Consider the following 17,626-nt stretch of genomic DNA (forward strand, 5'->3'; position numbering starts at 1 on the left):
GGGGGGAAACATACCCCCACCCCCACCACCACTGGACGGATTTTTTTAAATTTCATTGTTTATTTTTGTTCAGCTGAGGTGAGTAGGAAAGAAACTAATTGGTATTTTTGTTTATTAAATAATTAGGCTATATTTTTCTCCCCCATTATCATGTTGAATAAGCCCACAAATGCACTTGCTTTTGACCCCCCCCCCACACACACACACCAAGAGCTGGATACGCCATTGCAGCCCTAACCTTACTGGTGACCAGTTTCAGAAAATATTACTGAATATTTTTTATTTGTTGACCGCAGTTATGGCAATACTAATTTGTAAACTATGAGCCTAATTGTAAGCTGAATTCTACAAACGCTGCAGGTGCACAGGAAGAGAATCGATTTTCATAATCAAAGGTAATTGCACGTATTAATTAAAGCTAATAAGCGAACAGTTCCACCTTATTATTCGCTACAAATAATGACTCACTAAATTTGGAACAAAAATATAAATTAAGCTAAACTGTTTTATTACAAGAACAAAAAATACTAATACTTTGAAGTTCTGATACCAAACAGTAACCAATAAAAGCAGGCTGGCTGAATTTCGAAGTTAACTTTTCAGGGTATACAAACTTTAGGAAGAGTCAATTATATAAATAAATGCCAATTAAGGACCTACTTTTTCGCGACAGGATACATAATACCATACCGGTACAAAGTCATGCGAGCTTGTGCTCTACCTCCAAATCATGTTCCCACGAAGCAGAGAGAAAACGTCTGGCTGAGTACCCTCGATTACTCAACCTTCATTCATCAAATCAGAAAATGAACAGGAACAATATTCTTAGAAATAAAGGACAAAATGTCCTGAAGCACCAGGACTTGTTATTCTGCAGTAAATTATGGTTAGAGCTTCAAGGTTTGGAAAGCTTGGCTGATTCAAGGAAAGTATTTATCATTCGGGTAATTCATCTAATTGACGACGCCACTTTGGCCTTCGTATGTGGGATATTTTGCTGGTACCACATTTCCTTGCTAGAAATTAACAGTATTATAACGACGGCATTGCGGTAGATTATTTTAAAACGCCAAGTTCACAATTGCAAATTTTGACATTATTATGAAGTGTACTGAAGCCCTAACATGATCAAGCAGTTCGATTCGTCACAGATGACAATAGATAGCTTCACGTTTTTAATACATGTAATCATTTTGAATGAAAACCAACGGATAATTTTCGTCGGCAGTGCTTACCTCATAGAGGCCGAAGTTCGGTTTCAATTTTACATTTCGTTGCATTTGTCTCGTCTGCAATCCGAAACCAGTTTTCCCATTCTTTTTAATCTTGAACTGTACAGCTCACAAACACTGGTGTGGAAATTTCAGTGGTAATCAGTTGATAATAAATTCGACCTTTGGTTTCCATGGTAATTTGTCATTTTGATGGCACGTTACTTCCCATTAAATCTCACTGTTCCGTATCTGCATGTTCGACTGAGACACCATGATCGTGCTTTTTAATAGAACAAGCCAATCGAAACCCTATATTTCTAAAGTTTAAACCTCTGTAACGCCATGTTGCTGTTTTCAGTTCTTGTCAATTTCATTGAAATCCACTGCCTCTTCTTCTTTTTCACTTAATACTTTGCATAATATTATTTTCTATTTTGCCACTGTAGCATGTTGTCAGTATTATCTTTCTGTTTACCCTTTTTCTCCTGCTGTGGCTTAATTGATTTTTAATCATACGAAATGTGTTCTCACTTATTGTGGAATTCTCATCTTAGCTTTGTTGTATCGTGAAATTAAGTTGAATGTGCCGGTTTTACACCCAGTTATAGTAGTATAAGTACCGATATGAAAGCTATGCCGTATTTGGCAGCAAATCAACTCTGATATTTAACCAGTTGAAGTTATATATCCGATTCGGCCTCAGAGAATAATGCCACATAAATCTACATATAAGTATGAATAATAAATAAAATATTGTACAATATTATATTTTATACAGTCCACGAACATCGCGTGTGTGGCATAATGAGACTCCGTGCATTGTCACTTGTCGTTGTTCCTGAAATTGCATTAAAAGCAAAATAGCTCTGCGTGGTTAGAATATATTATGATAATGCTGGAAAGAATTATGAGAACCACACTCTTTGGTTTACACAAGTCTGTATATAAAACACCCATCAATGATTCAGCGCTTTGCCGTATTGGGAAAAGGTCATAGGCTGTTATTTTGGAATTTTTACCGAAACGTTCGACAGATCCGAGACCCAAATTATAAGCCCAAAGGCCAAAAACTCTATTCTTCATAAGGGTTTCCAATGGAAAAAAGGCTCACATGCTTGTGTACACCACCACGCGAAAGTTAATGCAAATTTTGTGAGGTATAGTGGAGTAAAAAAATTTGTGCTTGCTTTTTTCATGCTATATTGTGGGTTAACTTGTTATATATGTACTTAATCGAAATATTTAGAGAAACGTTATTATTAAGCTTGCTAGTAAAAAAGAATGGTCGGTGCTAAATATTCAATTTGACCAATTTTCTAAGAGGAGGGGCTAATGTAGTACAGCCTGATCAGAAGTACCCTCTAACCTTGTGCGACCATTTTAATCTCCCTACTGCCCACATCTTATATGCTCCATTGCTGATTCGTCCTCGGCGTTGCCGTAAGGACGATTATACTCCGAGCCCCACGTCAGAACTGGCCCATCATCTCTCAAACCTGAAACCTCTTCCCTCTTGACCTCCAAAACTCATCCCCCGAAGTCAATGCAATCTGCTGATTACCTTATGGTTAGCGTGTTACCCCCCACTCCCATCCCCACTAGGGTCGTTCGTGACTCCAATGCCTGTGCCCTAATTACGGCCTGGTTTCACACCGTTGGATAGTACAGAGACCAATATTGTGTGTGGCGCGAAGCTGCAAAATTTCATCTGGTTGGATACAGTAGACAAGAATGAAATTCATCCTCAAAACGGCGCAGAGTGCAGAATGTATCGAAAAGGCAATTAAGTTGCGTCTTAATATCCACGGGAACCTCAGCAAAGTTAGTGGTTGCCCAGGTCGCGTGTTGTAAATTATGATTCGCGTGGGCTTTACAGCTATTGGTGTCAAAACATTGCACTGAGACAGCGTGTTTGATGCAGCGACGAAAGCAAATGCATTTTCTCAACATACTCAAGCGCAATATGCCTCTGGCGAATTTTCTTGCACCTCATCCAAGTAAAGTGGGTGTGGCTCTAATTGGGATGGGTATGCAGGTTTACAACCCTTTCAAATATGTGTGTAGCCCCACCTGCAAGAATCCATACTCCTTTCATCAAAATTCAGTTTTAGTTTTAGTCCCCCCCCCCATTTCGTTTCCTATGGGTGAGGAATGTAGCACACTTGTGGAGTTTTCCTCGGACAGTTAGTTTGTTTCGACGAAACACTGTGTTTAGCAGTACGACTATCCTAGATTAACACAATTTACAGTTTCAAAAAAATAGTAAAATTGAAATCTCTGATGTCATTGTACCCCTCATTTAAAATAGCTGGGCAGTGGATTAATGAACTTCTCAAATTTCTCCATGCAAAATCCACACTTATAGTTACTCGTATGGTCACGTATCCACACTTGTGTCTCACCATGAAATTGTTTGGTCTCGCATGTCTTTTTACAGCCCAAAACACGGTGTTTTACACCTGACTGTGGTATCGGGAAATAGAATTCCTTGGAAAAATCTTCTTTAGGCATGCGTATTAACAGATGAAGGCGACAGACCAAATTTGTGACCCACTCTGTGAAAATGAGTCTTAGTCACCAAAGCCACTTTTTGAGTTTTCATTTGTATTGAAAAGAACAAATTGAGGTTTTTGTTTGATGTATCAATCAGTTTGGCATCCTGATGAAAGTGAATACTCCATGGTGAAAAATGTTGTGGGTTCCTAGTGACTTACACTCTACAAAATTATTCTAAGGGACTTTTTACTCCAAAGTGGCTCTGGCGACTTGAGACTCATATTCACAGAGTGGGTCACATTTGGGGGTTCTCCCAAATTGAAAATATTAAGATTTCTAAGTATTTTGGCATAGGTCTACAAGAGCAAGCACTTCAACCACCCCTTGATGCTTATCAGTCGTACTTTTTTTTTTTTTGCTGGGTCAAGTCGGTCATTTCAACAGCCAGCAAAAAACCTAAAAATGCTAGTCTTAACATCAACACAGAGACACTGTTGCGCTATCATTCTTCTTTAAAAAAAATAATGCCAACACTGTTACAATTCTCCATCAGATCCTACACTAACTAGCAAAAGCATCTTGTCGATAGAGTCAGTTTAGACGATGCAAGAAACTCTCACCTTAAATCGAGCCTTCTGCATGCTGAATGTTTCACTCTATCAATGCATGAGCGCCGCTCCTACTCAAACAGGAGCCACATTGGTATTTTGTCTTGTTTTTCGGCAGTGACAACACACACGTGTGCTCACAGTCACACACGACGAGACCGAACATCACACCGCACGCAAGCCATCCGCTGCACTCTCTCCCAACTAAAATGACACTCGTCGACCGAACACGCGGCTCTATCAAACCGTGCTACTGAAAAATTAAACGTCTGTGTGGTGCACGTGCGTCTGCCTTGATTACTCATGTATATGACCCAGCCAGTCGTTCGCTTCGCAACCTCCTCTTAAGCACTACATCTCATCACATATTCGCACCAACGACGATAGAGAGAGAGCACGAAATGGAAGCGTCCCCGATAGGCAAGTGTAAATCTCTAGTCTCTCACAATCCTTGTCTTTTTCTTTTATCATTTCGCACTTAAAAGCATCCCTTTAAGACATTCGTGTGTGTTTGCGCGTGTTTAGGAGCATGGTTTTGCCCCTTAGTCAGGTTTGGAGAGTAAAACACACTGCAATTCCATTGAATTCAGTGTCTCACAACGAATCGCCCTTTCAACAGTAATTAATTATATTTATAAAATGACATCAAAAAAATTAAAACGAAATATACCACCTCTTCTTTTTTCTCACGGTTTGCAGTGTTTACTTTGTTACCATTCCTCTTTAAAATCCAGTAGATGAATTTTTGCAGACAGCATAAATCTACAAGTTTTGAGACACTGAATCTGCATCCATGACAAATAACAAATTCAAATTCGCAATGACTTATTCAAACAGCAATACGCACGAAGTATATATGTGCATTATGCTGAAGGCCCTACGGTCTACAAAGTTTAGGGCCTATGATATTAATATACCTACGTTACAGTTCAGCAATATCAGGAGCGTTTAGTCCTCAAGCACAACAAACCCACTGGGTAAATCTTATTTCCTTATGGACCAATGCACAAATGGTTCATAATTGACTTCGTCACAAAGGCAGAAGCGCCGGAATTTGCAGGTTCCCGTTGGGCGATTGCTGAAGTTGCGCGTTACCTTCCGGTTCCATATAAACGGCGATCAATGCATGTAACTCTATGTGCAGTGGGCGTGGTTTAAACTGTAGTGACGTCACACTTACGAACCGAAGTTTGACGTCATTTAGAACAGGAAGAGTAGCGCACACGAAAGGAATACGCACGCGTTTTGGTTCACGCGCTGCTTCTCGCGCTGAAGCTTTTCACACACTAATTGTGCGTGTGAAGTATTCACTTCAGTACTCAACGTCACACGCACACTTATGTGTGTAAAAGGCATTAGCAATATATTAGTACCAACGCGTGAACCAACGCGCGCGCGTACTCCATTCGTTCGTAGGTTGCACTCATTGATCTCCATTATATGGAGATCAATGGTTGCGCTGCACCAAATATACGCACAAAGAAAACAATGCAAAATAGGACCGAAATAGCGCAGAAATACAACGATTTGGTGGAATGCACTATGTACGGCATCTACTGGTTCTAAATGACGTCACACTTCTGTACTCGAGTGCCGAAATGACTACGTCACGCGCACAACTGTGTATTGGCGAGAATCAGCGCGTAAATCAACACGCGCACGTACTCCATTCGCTAGGACTACACTTTCTGGTTTACAGTGACGTCACACTTCGATACTCTATAGCATGCCCTCATGAATCTTGTTTTTTTTTTTTTTTTTTGTTCTTTGGCTATTCAAACAATGTGCATGGTAGTTATTAAAGACAATTGCTAATGCAATAATTCAAAATCGAAAAACGGAGGAGAAAGTCAAATAAATTCACTGGCAATCATTTGTCGAGTTTCCTTTATAGGTTCAATGAAATCAGTGGTAGATTTCCTAAGCCGTCCATTGTCCACATTCCTTTGTGAACGCGTATGATCCCATTCCGATGGCATTATTTATCACAGAGTGCTGACTCATGTCATTTGACGCTTGTCCTAGTTGCATGCTGCCGTGATCGCTAGGATACTGGTAAGTTAATACGGTACCATTCACAAAAGATTCTGATAGGTAGATACAGGCATTGCAAAGCCCTGTGAGCAGCTATAATGATCAATCATGAACATTTCGTTGGCACGTGCCATGGCACAAACGGAAGTACTGCCTTGTGTTATTATTCAAAATAATTGCACCCACTAAGGATTCGAAAAGTCACGTAACGCATCCGTAAGGATAGCATCAGCCGAATAGAGATCAAGATACTGATCGAAGGCTGCACTACACCCAACACGCGCCCATACAAAACAGTACAAAATCGGACCGAAATAGCGCCGCCTGTTGACTCTCGAGAAGAGGTTGGCCTCCGTTTTTCACTGGAAATTCAAGATTATGGCCAGAAGATCACTTTTCGTTTCAATTTCATGGGGGTTAGCTACGAAAATTTTTTTATTCGCCTTTGAACAAAGATACCCCCAAAATAGCAATAAAACTAAGCGCTCATTTCTGATGTAACCGAACGCCTCCGCTCCAAAATAGGTCCGCAATTTGGGGCTTTTTGCGAAAGAAATACCCTGAACTGGAGACTATCAGTCCCAAATTCGAGATTTACAGACATTTTTCTATGATGCCTCCTGATTATGGCCTGTCTTCTTGTGAAAGCCCCGTGGGATCACAAAATATAAAGACCTCGCGCGCAGAAATACAGGCATTTGGTGGAATGCTGCACCCCGAAACATTATTTCCATAGCGCCCGCTATTGGTATGACTTCAACGTTCACTCTTAGGGGGCGCTATATCGAAGGCCTCAAAATCGCAATGTTTTGAGGGGTCAAGTCCGTGGGGATTTTTCAACAAATGGGAATGGTTCTTGCTTGGAAACTGCCTTAATTATACCAATTTCCCCAGACTGTGAACAAGACAGAATGCAGACTGAACGGCTCGAAAATTAAAGCCACCAATCATACCCCAGTGGGCACGAGACGTCGTTATGACGTCTTAAAGACGTCTAATATTGACGTCTTATTAATGTCTTTTTTGAGTCGTATATGCAAAGCCAAAAGACGTCAGCATCCTGACAAGTAAACGACGTCAGTGGTCCGACTAGAAAAAGACGTCAGCGTTATGACGAGTAAAAGACGTCAACATCGCGACTAACAAAAGACGTCAACATCGAGACTAATAAAAGACGTCAATATCGAGACTAATAAAAGACGTCAACATTGAGACTGATAAAAGACGTCAACATTGCGACTAATAAAAGACGTCAACATTGCGACTAATAAAAGACGTCAGCATTAAGACGTCTTTTATCCATCAAATATCAAGGAAAAAAGACATCTGCATTGAACGAGTCATTTTTTTTTTACTTTTTTATGATAAAAAGAAGTTCACATGCCTTAACACGCTGCCTGGCTATAAAATAAATTTTGACTGAAGCGACTGTTTACAACTAAACAATTTTTTTTAATTTAACTCTGATTCTTCATATTATAATAACCTGTTAGCACACTTTGCTGAAATTGGTGGTCTACACAAATATTATGTACCAATAATATTTCTGGTAAATTCAATGGCTTTGGAGGGACCATTACAATTGCACCCAGCACGATCAAAGTGACGATGAAACAAGGTACACTTGTGTTTACACTTCCTGGATAAAAGCAGTTAAAAGGTTTTACTTTTACGGACAAGGCAAGAATGGGAAACATTAAGCACACAGTACATGTACATGTAGTATAAGCCATGTAACTGAATATTTGGCAGAACAAAACATTTCCAACGAGGCAAGACTTAGTAAAATACGTTTTAGATGTACATGTAATGGCATTTATGAGAGGTAAAAAAACAGACATAAGTTGATGAAAAGATGTATGCTTGTACTAATAAGACAATTCAAATCGAGTTGGCTTAGAATTTTAAAAAACGGAAATATTGAACACTTTTTGGACAAAATTTTGTCTCATGCAGTGGTTTGTCAAATTTTTAGAAAACAGACTATCCTGGAACAGGATGATCTAGTCAGTTACAATTTAAATTATTGTACGTGTTTTAATCCTGCAAACAATTTTACCCATGCCCCCCCCAAAAAAACCGATCAGACGTGTAATTTTGTTATAACCGTACTTTAAACAGCCTTCATTGCTTCAACCTGAGGAAATACACCTGAAGAAACAATGTACATATTTTACTTGAACAACAAAAGGTTTAAAGTTTAAAATAAGACCCAATACAAAAATAGGCTTTATGCTCATTAGTTAAATATCACCGAAATATATGAAACAGCCAGGAAACAGGTCATCTGATGCACTAGACTGGTCGCACAGTTATCCGGTGGGCATGCCTGCTGAATTACTCAGGGCTCTTGGTTTGTCTCTGGTAGGAATACTAAGCTTTAAGTACTTCGCTATTCGTTGTCTTACTGCAGACACTGTTGTGCCGCGTGATGCAACACTTCCTGCAAATGTTAGACAAATAAGACAATTTATTTTTGTAAAAACTATAAAGACTTTGGTGGCAGTAAATAAACCGGTCCTCTACCATTGTTTACACCACGTCTGAGCTGAAGTGCGCATGTTCATTGTGATTCAGAATGAAAAAGAATTTTTCTGCCACCAACTGTCTCAAACATGTCTACATCGAGTGGCCAATATTGTACATTGCATCACATACATGTACTGCCATTACATTTTCACAGTTTAGTCTCACTAATACAATGGTATAACATTTAATCTTAAAAGGGTAAATTAGACTTATTGACACTGTTAGTATTTGCCATATTTGATGACGCTGAAGTATGGGCACTGTGGCAAGCCCAGATGCTCCTTACTGCACTACGACTGCGAGTCTACGTACGACTACGAATAAACACTGTCTGTGGTCCACCCATGGAGGTAGGAAACAACCGTGGCCAACCCGGTTGACTGTTGAGGATTAAAATTATTGCGTTTAAGCCTGACCTCTGCTTCACCAACAATGCCCATACGTAACAGAATTACAGTTTATAAGCACTTACCTTTTAAGGAAGGGCCTAACCTGTCTTACTCTTCTTGAAACGGACAAGCTGCTTGCAGCGATATTTGTACATGTACATGTACTCGAGCTCTCTTAATTCAAAGCACGGACAAAATTATGAAGTAGTCTGGTTCCCTGACCTGAAGATCTTTATTCCATTTGAAATACGTGTAGACGCCAAAGTCAATAGACCTAACCGTAGTTCTGGAAGCCCGTTTTGACTTTTGGACATGACTTCAGTCTTTGCCATCGCTGGTTCCAGTCGGCATGCTCAGAGTCTGCTCGGAAGGCTGGAACCAGCTAAGACTAAGCCAGAGCCACTATAGTAGGGCGGTGCACACGCTCGAAGCCAGTCGTTGCGCGCTTGCGAGCAAGCAGGCAATGAAAGAAAATAGCCTCATCCATTCTAAATGTAGGGGTATTTTAACGTCATGTTATTTTAAATCAGACGAGGGGCTTGAGGGTCAGTTCCACTGCAAATAATAATAAATCACAAGCAGGTGTACTTAACCACACTCGAAATTCCTCTAGTGTTAAAATTTCCCTGTAAACTGGACATTCACACTATTGCTATCCCACACATCCCTCTTGACGAATAGATGAGAACAGTCAAACAGAACAGTCACCTGCGGCCGCCGGCGGGATTTCGCAATACACTGTATGCCATTGCTCTGTCGGACCTTCCGCGGTGAAACCGAGTGAGAACCGGCAAAATCCGAGACAAACCAAAAGTCACCGTGCAAAATCTTCATAAAGTTATCTAAATCTTTTTCTGTTGTATGTTGACGATTTGATAACGACTGTAAAATGACGTCGTAAAGACGTCGTGTGTTTCATGTATTGGTTGTTGAAGAAAACGATTCAAACAGAGAGAAAAAAAGACGTCGTTAAGACGTCGTTTTCTCCTTTCACTGTATGTGTGGTACCGATGATTCGATAACGACTGCAAAACGACGTCTTAAAGACGTCATGTTTTTTTGTGGTCATGGTTGCTGGAGCAATGTTTCTAACCGAGGATAAAAGACGTCTTTAAGACGTCGTTTTTTTGTCACGACCACTTTACGACACACGACCACATAACGACCACAAAAAGACGTCTTTAACACGTCGTGTGCCCACTGGGACACTCTTGCGCACTGATGTTTTACGTATTTCAGCGGGTATGTTTTAAGATGTCAAAGTTAATTTATAAACCCGAGAGCGACTGTACCTTAATTTGTTTACAGTATATCCTGCCCTATTGACTAAAGCGGAGTTGTACAATCATCAATTTTAATACATCGTTCTAAGCGCATGCTCCATTCTAAACCCCGGCATTGATATGCTGAAATATTTTTTTTTTAAATGACAGAAAGTGGGAAGAAACCACGACTGGCGATCACCAACGCTTTTTAATCTGTTTGTAAAGAATTTTAATAACTTGAGCTTGGATGCACATGCAGCCCAACTAACTGATCACTCCCAGATTGGTTACGTTAACGAGTATCGGTTTGACCAACAAAAGGAAAACTAAGAGGTCGGCTCTGCAAATTACCAAAGCAAGAAATGTATATCTAGGAATGATATGGGTTCAAGTTTTTCAAATTCGTTTTATACTTGTTGAAGTCTTGAATCATGTATCATGTAGTTTTGGAGTCATCTGTGTACTATCGATAGACGTCCATCGCACTCTCTTGGAAAATCCGTACCTCGTGCACATATGAGGTCGACTGCCTACTGTGTTTTCTGTCACCTCAAGCAATAATTTTGAGCAGCTTCAATAATCTTCGCTTTATCCTTGGCGTTTTCGTGCTTAAATTGTTGCAATACATTTTGAATTGAAGAAAATCGTATTACGAGTTTCAATTTTACAAAAGGTGTAAACGAAAGTGCGGAATACATCGAACTATTTCCAGTATTGGCTATTCTATTGTTACACCTTGAATGCCGCGCTACGATAATTACTGTCACTTAGCTTGTTCCAGCGACGCGGCCTTGTCCACCCCACAGACATATCTACGGTGGCTGATCTACGCCAGGAATACCCTTTTTTATTTTCGGCGTTTTTACGCCCTTATTTACGGCGTAATAATTACGCCCTATTTTAAGGCGTAATAGCATCCTATTGGGGCATTATAACGCCCTAATTTAGGGCGTAATAACGGCCTAATTTCAGGAGTACTAAACACCCTTTTACGGCGTAATAACGCCCTATTTTTGAGGCGTAATAACGCCGAATCATGGCGTTATAACGCCCAAATGCGGCGCTTTTATCGCATACCTTGCACGATTCGAACCGTCCAAGGATGGCCACAGTAACTGCAAATACTGTGCGCATAAGCGGAGCCACGTGTGTTATTGCAAGGACGCCGTAGAGTGTTATTACGTCGTAATAGGGCGTTATAACGCCTTAATAGGGTGTTATCACACTGTAAAAGGGTGTTTGTTACGCCTGAAATTAGGGCGTTATTTCGCCTTAAAATGGGGCGTTATAACTCTGTAAAATAAAAAAGTGTATCCCTGGCGGAGATCAGTCACCATATATAATATGATCCGCCCTGAGTTGACGTGCACCTTCACCGGCGAAAGAATGACAGGCTGGTGCGAAGTTCTCTAAATGGGTTCTTGTAGATGTTTGACATGCACGCGAAGACTACATTATTCCAGCATAAATGCTTGCGCGTACTCAGCGTCAAAAGCAACTTTCATTATGTACATTTTTGGTTACGTTGCGTATACGTTGCGTACATACGTCTCATTGCCATGGACACAAAAATCGACTTCATTAACATAACACACGTGTGCGTTGCGTTCGGCCGTCAATATCGCCCAGCCTGGGGGTGATTTTGATACATAACGCTTGGTGCATGTGTTGACGCGCATATGGAAAGACGCCTAAACACGCATAAACTTGCGCGCCTATGTGGTGAGTTAGTACCAAACGGGGCATGTCAATTTCATTTAAAAACACGCCCTCTTTTGTTCCCGCTCGGGAACAAAAGTTGCTGTGCATATCAAATTCTTCTTTGTCATAAAGATAATCACTTGCATTGGGGCATGTGATTTGTAAGGGGTTTTGCAGCATACCTGTGTACAAAAATTGTTTATTTCTATGGAGTAAATTTTTATGTGTGGCCTTTGACAAAAGTGGCTAGTTTCTATTGCAGTCCAGTGTAAATATGTTACTGCCGTTTTTATCACAGACACTTATAAATCAGATTATTTGAGTTCACAACCTGACCAAAGATTTACATTTAACAACGACTTTCCGGAATGAAAACGGTCAGTCAATTTTAAGTGAGAATGAATAATTTATAATTTAGACAAAGTGTGTTTCGTTGTGTTGACTTTGATTTCCTTGTTTGTTACTTCATTCAACAGAAATGTCTCTTATTTTGATTTCATCTCTGCCCTGAAGAAGAATTCTTGTCACTCATATCACACCTTCTGTCACACGATTTGGGTTCAGTGCGTCTGTAGGCCTTTTTGGAGATTTTTCCGGTGAAATCTGGGGAAAATAAACGATGAAAATTATTTTTTTATTTTGTAAACCGCCTTTGCCAATAAGTAATATTTCAGATGATCCCAACTTCGATATAGTGAAGTCTCATATACAAAGCCTGATAGGCTAGATAGACTGTCATAAATTTCTTACCAGACCAGAGGCCTAGGCCTGAAATCAAGCATTATAAAGTACAAGAAACTTTCTAAAACTAAAAAGTGTGACTTACATGTCAAAAGCTGCTCCTTCTTCCAAACTTGACGTACCATCGATCTCCAGCAGTTCACTGCTGCGCACACCTCAACCATTATTCTTTTTAAGTGTATCATCCATTCCAAGAGCATAATTCAGTTTTTCTTCGAAATGTGACGATTGAAGTTTTTGAAAAACTCCGTTTGAAGGTGCACGCAACAAAATTCGCAACGCTCGTTATCCACCCTCCTGAAAACACGCATACGCGGGACCCGTTTTGTACGTGATGTCCTATCCAGCCTTTATAATAGAGATCAGTGGTGGTAGGCTCGCATGCCATTGTAACTATTGATGCCTTTGTATTAGGTAAGATGGCCGCCGGTGGCTTCAATGATCTCTGTGCTGATTCAGGAATTGCAGGATATGAAGTCCGCGCGTTGCAGTGTGTATCAGAACTGTTTATAGAGAGAGTAGCGTCAATTTCAGACTTTGGAACCAAATTGGCTGCCCACAATAACTTACGGTTGTTCATTCTGGTTTCCACAGTACAGACACTCGTGTGGCAACTCTGTCTATAAACAGCTCTGTATTTATTATATATTAGCGCCCTCTATTTATATGCTAAGATTACATGTGCCCAGCGAATGAACAGCCGGAAAAGAAAGCCGATGTTCGAATGACCATTGCATTAGATGATGTAAATTTCACATCGTCTTTATCTTCGACTTAACTACACGTAATAATCTCATGAAGGGTTGTATGCTCATTGCTTTCAGAGAACTGGGGGGAGGAGAATTCACAAGCATTCTCGGGAGATGCAAAACTCAAGTTGGGGCAATAAGCTGTTGCTTCACAACAATCCCAATCTCCCCCTTTGGGGGAGGGGGCGGTGAAATTGTGCCAAAGAGCAGTGCTGCGGTCTGTGTCACTTGTGTTGGGTTGACCGTAATGTACAGTACAGGTGAAACTGAGGTGTCAATTTGCTTCGGATACATGAGCTGATTGATTTTCAATGACTTGACGGTGAGAAAATCCCAGGGTCCCTGCGAACTGCGTACGCTCATAATCAGTTATACCTGACTTGTTCTCTGCGAATGTCCTCCCCATTGTGTTGTTGGGTGTTACTGGAGCTGTGAGTGGAATATGAAGAAGTCCCACAGCTAATTCGCACCACTATAGAGGGCGCAACTCAATGGCAAGGAATGTAATGCACTGATACGCATGCTTGAGTGATTGATTGACCTTTTATACTCGTGGCCGCTTTAAGGCCAGTGTTGACCTCTGGTATTTTCAATTTTGCGCTGGATACTTCCTAAATGGAAGACTCTTGTTGATGCGAGCATTATGCGACAAAACAGGGCGGGGAATCTGGTCTGTTTTGAGGTCACTGAGGACGTGTTATGAGGCAGAAGCTATTTTTAAGCAGATTTGGGGAATACTGAATAAATTCTGCCCAGATCTGATTATTCAACATCGACAATTAAATTTCTGGCAGTGCTCCATGAGCAGATGTGGGTCACTGCCTGAGGCACCTTTTATCATTACGTACCTCCAGCCCACCACGTTGTAGTTTAATTTCTTATTGTATAGTTCATTTGGACACCATTGTATAATTAATTTTGTGCTTTGTTAATGCATGAATTATTATTGACCACTAATAAGTTTTGTCATTTTTGTATGTTGATTCTCCCCGTATTGTTTTTCTTGGTTTCGTTTTTTTTTCAGAAATTGACGAAAGTAAAACCCCATCCAAGCCGTACAGTGTAAATTATTTTCACACATATACCGTCAACAGAACGACGCAGTCATTCCCAAGAATAAAATACCCCACTCAAGCAGTATCCAAAACCTGGATCCATTTCCACAAGACGCCTTTGTATCTTAAAGTGCTTAGTTATCCACATAGGCCTATTAGATTCATCCATAGAGGACAGCTTGTCAAGTATTATGTACACTTTGGACCCAGCACGACTGTACCTTATCATTCTTAATTTGACACCAACGCAAAAGTGCAAAACAAGTTATTTGAAGCAAGATATGGGACGGTCATTGTTTAAGCGGAATCTCAGGAATTCTTAACAGACCTTTAGGGGGGATGTGTTAGGTAACAATAGTCTAGAGTGTGTATAGGGATTGGACAGGTAAGGGGGTAGGTACCCCTCCATCCCATCTTGCCTGGTATACAACAAGTAGAACTCATCAGCGCGCCGGGGGGGGTCGACCTCCGACACCACTGCAGCTTGCGAGCCTGCTTAATTTGCTGTCCTTGTTTGCTTCGTTAGTTTTGTTTTCGTTCTTGATACTTTCGTGTATTTCATGCTAAAGGATTACCGTGCATTATCGAGCGCTTTGACTTCAGACTGGCTTTTTTTTTCTCGATAGGCCGTTTTGGTTACAGTCAGTCATTGAGAATACATTGTAAGAATAATTTTGTGAGGAAAATTCTTGGATAGAAGAATATACTCATCGAAAGTGATATCGAAACAAATTATGCAATCCTGCTCTGTCGTGCAGCACGAAACCTATAACTGTCAATGTCATTAATAGTTAAGCTTAATTCTCACTAATGACGGATTTCCACTATTTCACACTACCTTCAGAGTCATGCGTTGGCTTGACCGAAGTGCAAACATAGTCATTGATATTCGTGTCATGGTCAGGGGGTTGCTAGAAGCCTATCATGTTATCAAGACTTGGCGCCGCAGCACGCTCGTTTAACCGTAGCACAGGGAAAAAAATCTACAAGAGATATCACTGCGCCTCTTCCAGTCAGAAGTATCTTTTAATATATCTGAGAAGAATTCTGTCTTCATCCAGGAAAAACGAATCTCCTCCAGCATTTAACACACTCACAGACGGTGACTTTTTTCCACTAAAGGCAATCGAGCTATTGCTTTTTTTTTCTAATGCTGTGTCCACATTATTTTTGCCACTTTGTAAGGTCATCCTACGGTTGTTGGCATAACCTTCCACTCAAACATCTGTATCATATCTGGTGAATATCTACTCTCATTAGCACTCGTACGTCTGCATTTGTTATAAATGGAAAAAATGCAATAAAGGGTACCTTTTCAGAATTTCACACAGCTGTAGCAATAGGGTGCCAGTGGACCATAAAATTGCAGACTTAATACCGCCAAGAGGTTGGTTCACGGCATTAGAGTATCGGAAATTAATACGTCAAACACATGATAATCAAGGCATTAGCGTAAGAACCAGCTCGTGAAGCAACCCTCTTCGTTTGCACTGACTAAACTTTCTGGTTCAAAATGACGTCACACTTCGGTACTCTGTACCCCACATGTACATGTACAAAGGACTCACACCGTCACCAGCCAAGCATTCTTTAGAGTTGTTAAAACTCCGTTACATACATTAACTTTTAACGTCTTGAAAAGAAATTGCATATTAAGTGCAATCGTTGAAAACGCAAAATGTTGTCTTTGTGAGGCAAACCTTTACCGTGCTACTTCATAAGTAGAATTATTCACTGTAAACTAACTCTATTAGGTTGAACTTCGGTACCATCAGATTGAAATTAGGTACCCGTGCGTGTGAAGTTTACCAACTATATATGTGACTTTTGACCTATAAGTAATACGATTCCTACGTTTAATGATCAACAGGATGGTGTCGTAAATATTTAGAGGAAATCTTCTTAGGTGTAAAGGTCTGTGTCGATCAGCCTGTTTTGTGTCACAGAACTCATCAACGAAGAAGGTCCATTCGTAGTAAAAGGCCGCAGTCACTACATCAAAAATTAAACACCCTCCAGCTGTTGTTATCGATGGACTTTAAACTTATTATGGATCGATAATTTATCCTTGATACCTCTGCTCTTTTTGACCATGTTCCAAATAGCATTCAAGGTGTGTCCCATCTATTTATAGTAATTTTAACACAAAAGCATATTTCCAATGATTTCAAATAGCATCTGCATCTGCCCTCCAGAATCGCTCCAGAACTTTTTGTAACAATTATGTCCAAGGTGTTAGTCGACTTAGCTTGCAGAAACAATTTCTGGTAACACCCGACACGGTGGTAATTTTACATTGCCCAATATGTATTTGCCAAAAGTGAATACAACCGTCTAAGCATGAGCGGTAAATTAAATGGCACTTAGATTTGCACCGAGTTAATGAATAAAGATACAATTCATAAGAGCGTAGAATCATGAAGCAATTTGATTCATGATTGGATGCATGAGACACAAGGACATACCATAGCATACCATACATGAGATGTTCTAAAAAGATGATGAACACATCTCAAGCAAGGCTCGTAGAAGCTCAATACTTAAAGGTCAAAAATTTAAACTTTGATTTTTCTCCTGTCAATTTCACAAAACGCACACAATTTTAGAGAAAAAAGTTTTGAGTTTAGTTAAGTTCATTTTTTCATTTGCCTACACGATAAAGGTGTTGACTGTTGACTTCTCACTTATAACATAAGTGCGGCCAGTGACCGCTTTTAAAAGTGTTGAATCCAGGGACGGATACGGGCAGTTTTTTTGGGGGGGGGAGGAGAGTCAGGCTCGTGAGATTTTGTTTATGTTCCATTGGTGTGGACAGGCAGACGTAGATGTATTGCATTGTTGCAGA

The 17,626-nt window shown here is 40.3% G+C and overlaps 2 protein-coding genes across 3 annotated transcripts in view; one reads left to right on the forward strand and one right to left on the reverse strand.

The window, feature by feature from the left end:
* Positions 1–17,626, reverse strand: part of LOC110980476 (uncharacterized) — a 39,598-nt gene that overhangs the window by 19,933 nt on the left and 2,039 nt on the right. The window contains exon 1 of one of the 2 annotated variants that reach the window (XM_022237183.2): positions 4,331–4,508. The exons of the other annotated variant lie outside the window; for it this stretch is intronic. Within the exon in view, the coding sequence (XP_022092875.1) occupies positions 4,331–4,351 (21 nt within the window). The 5' untranslated portion in view covers positions 4,352–4,508. Of the gene's footprint in view, positions 1–4,330; positions 4,509–17,626 lie in introns of those variants that run through there. 2 annotated transcript variants of the gene reach the window in all.
* Positions 4,608–17,626, forward strand: part of ghitm (growth hormone inducible transmembrane protein) — a 36,831-nt gene continuing 23,812 nt past the window's right edge. Inside the window, exon 1 of the mRNA XM_022237186.2 lies at positions 4,608–4,738. The gene's annotated coding sequence lies outside the window, so the exon portion shown is untranslated. The remainder of the gene's footprint in view (positions 4,739–17,626) is intronic.

Source organism: Acanthaster planci, linkage group LG19 (assembly GCF_054643075.1).
Source record: "Acanthaster planci isolate LZ-2023a linkage group LG19, COTS_SCS, whole genome shotgun sequence".
NCBI classification, from domain to species: Eukaryota; Metazoa; Echinodermata; class Asteroidea; order Valvatida; family Acanthasteridae; genus Acanthaster; species Acanthaster planci.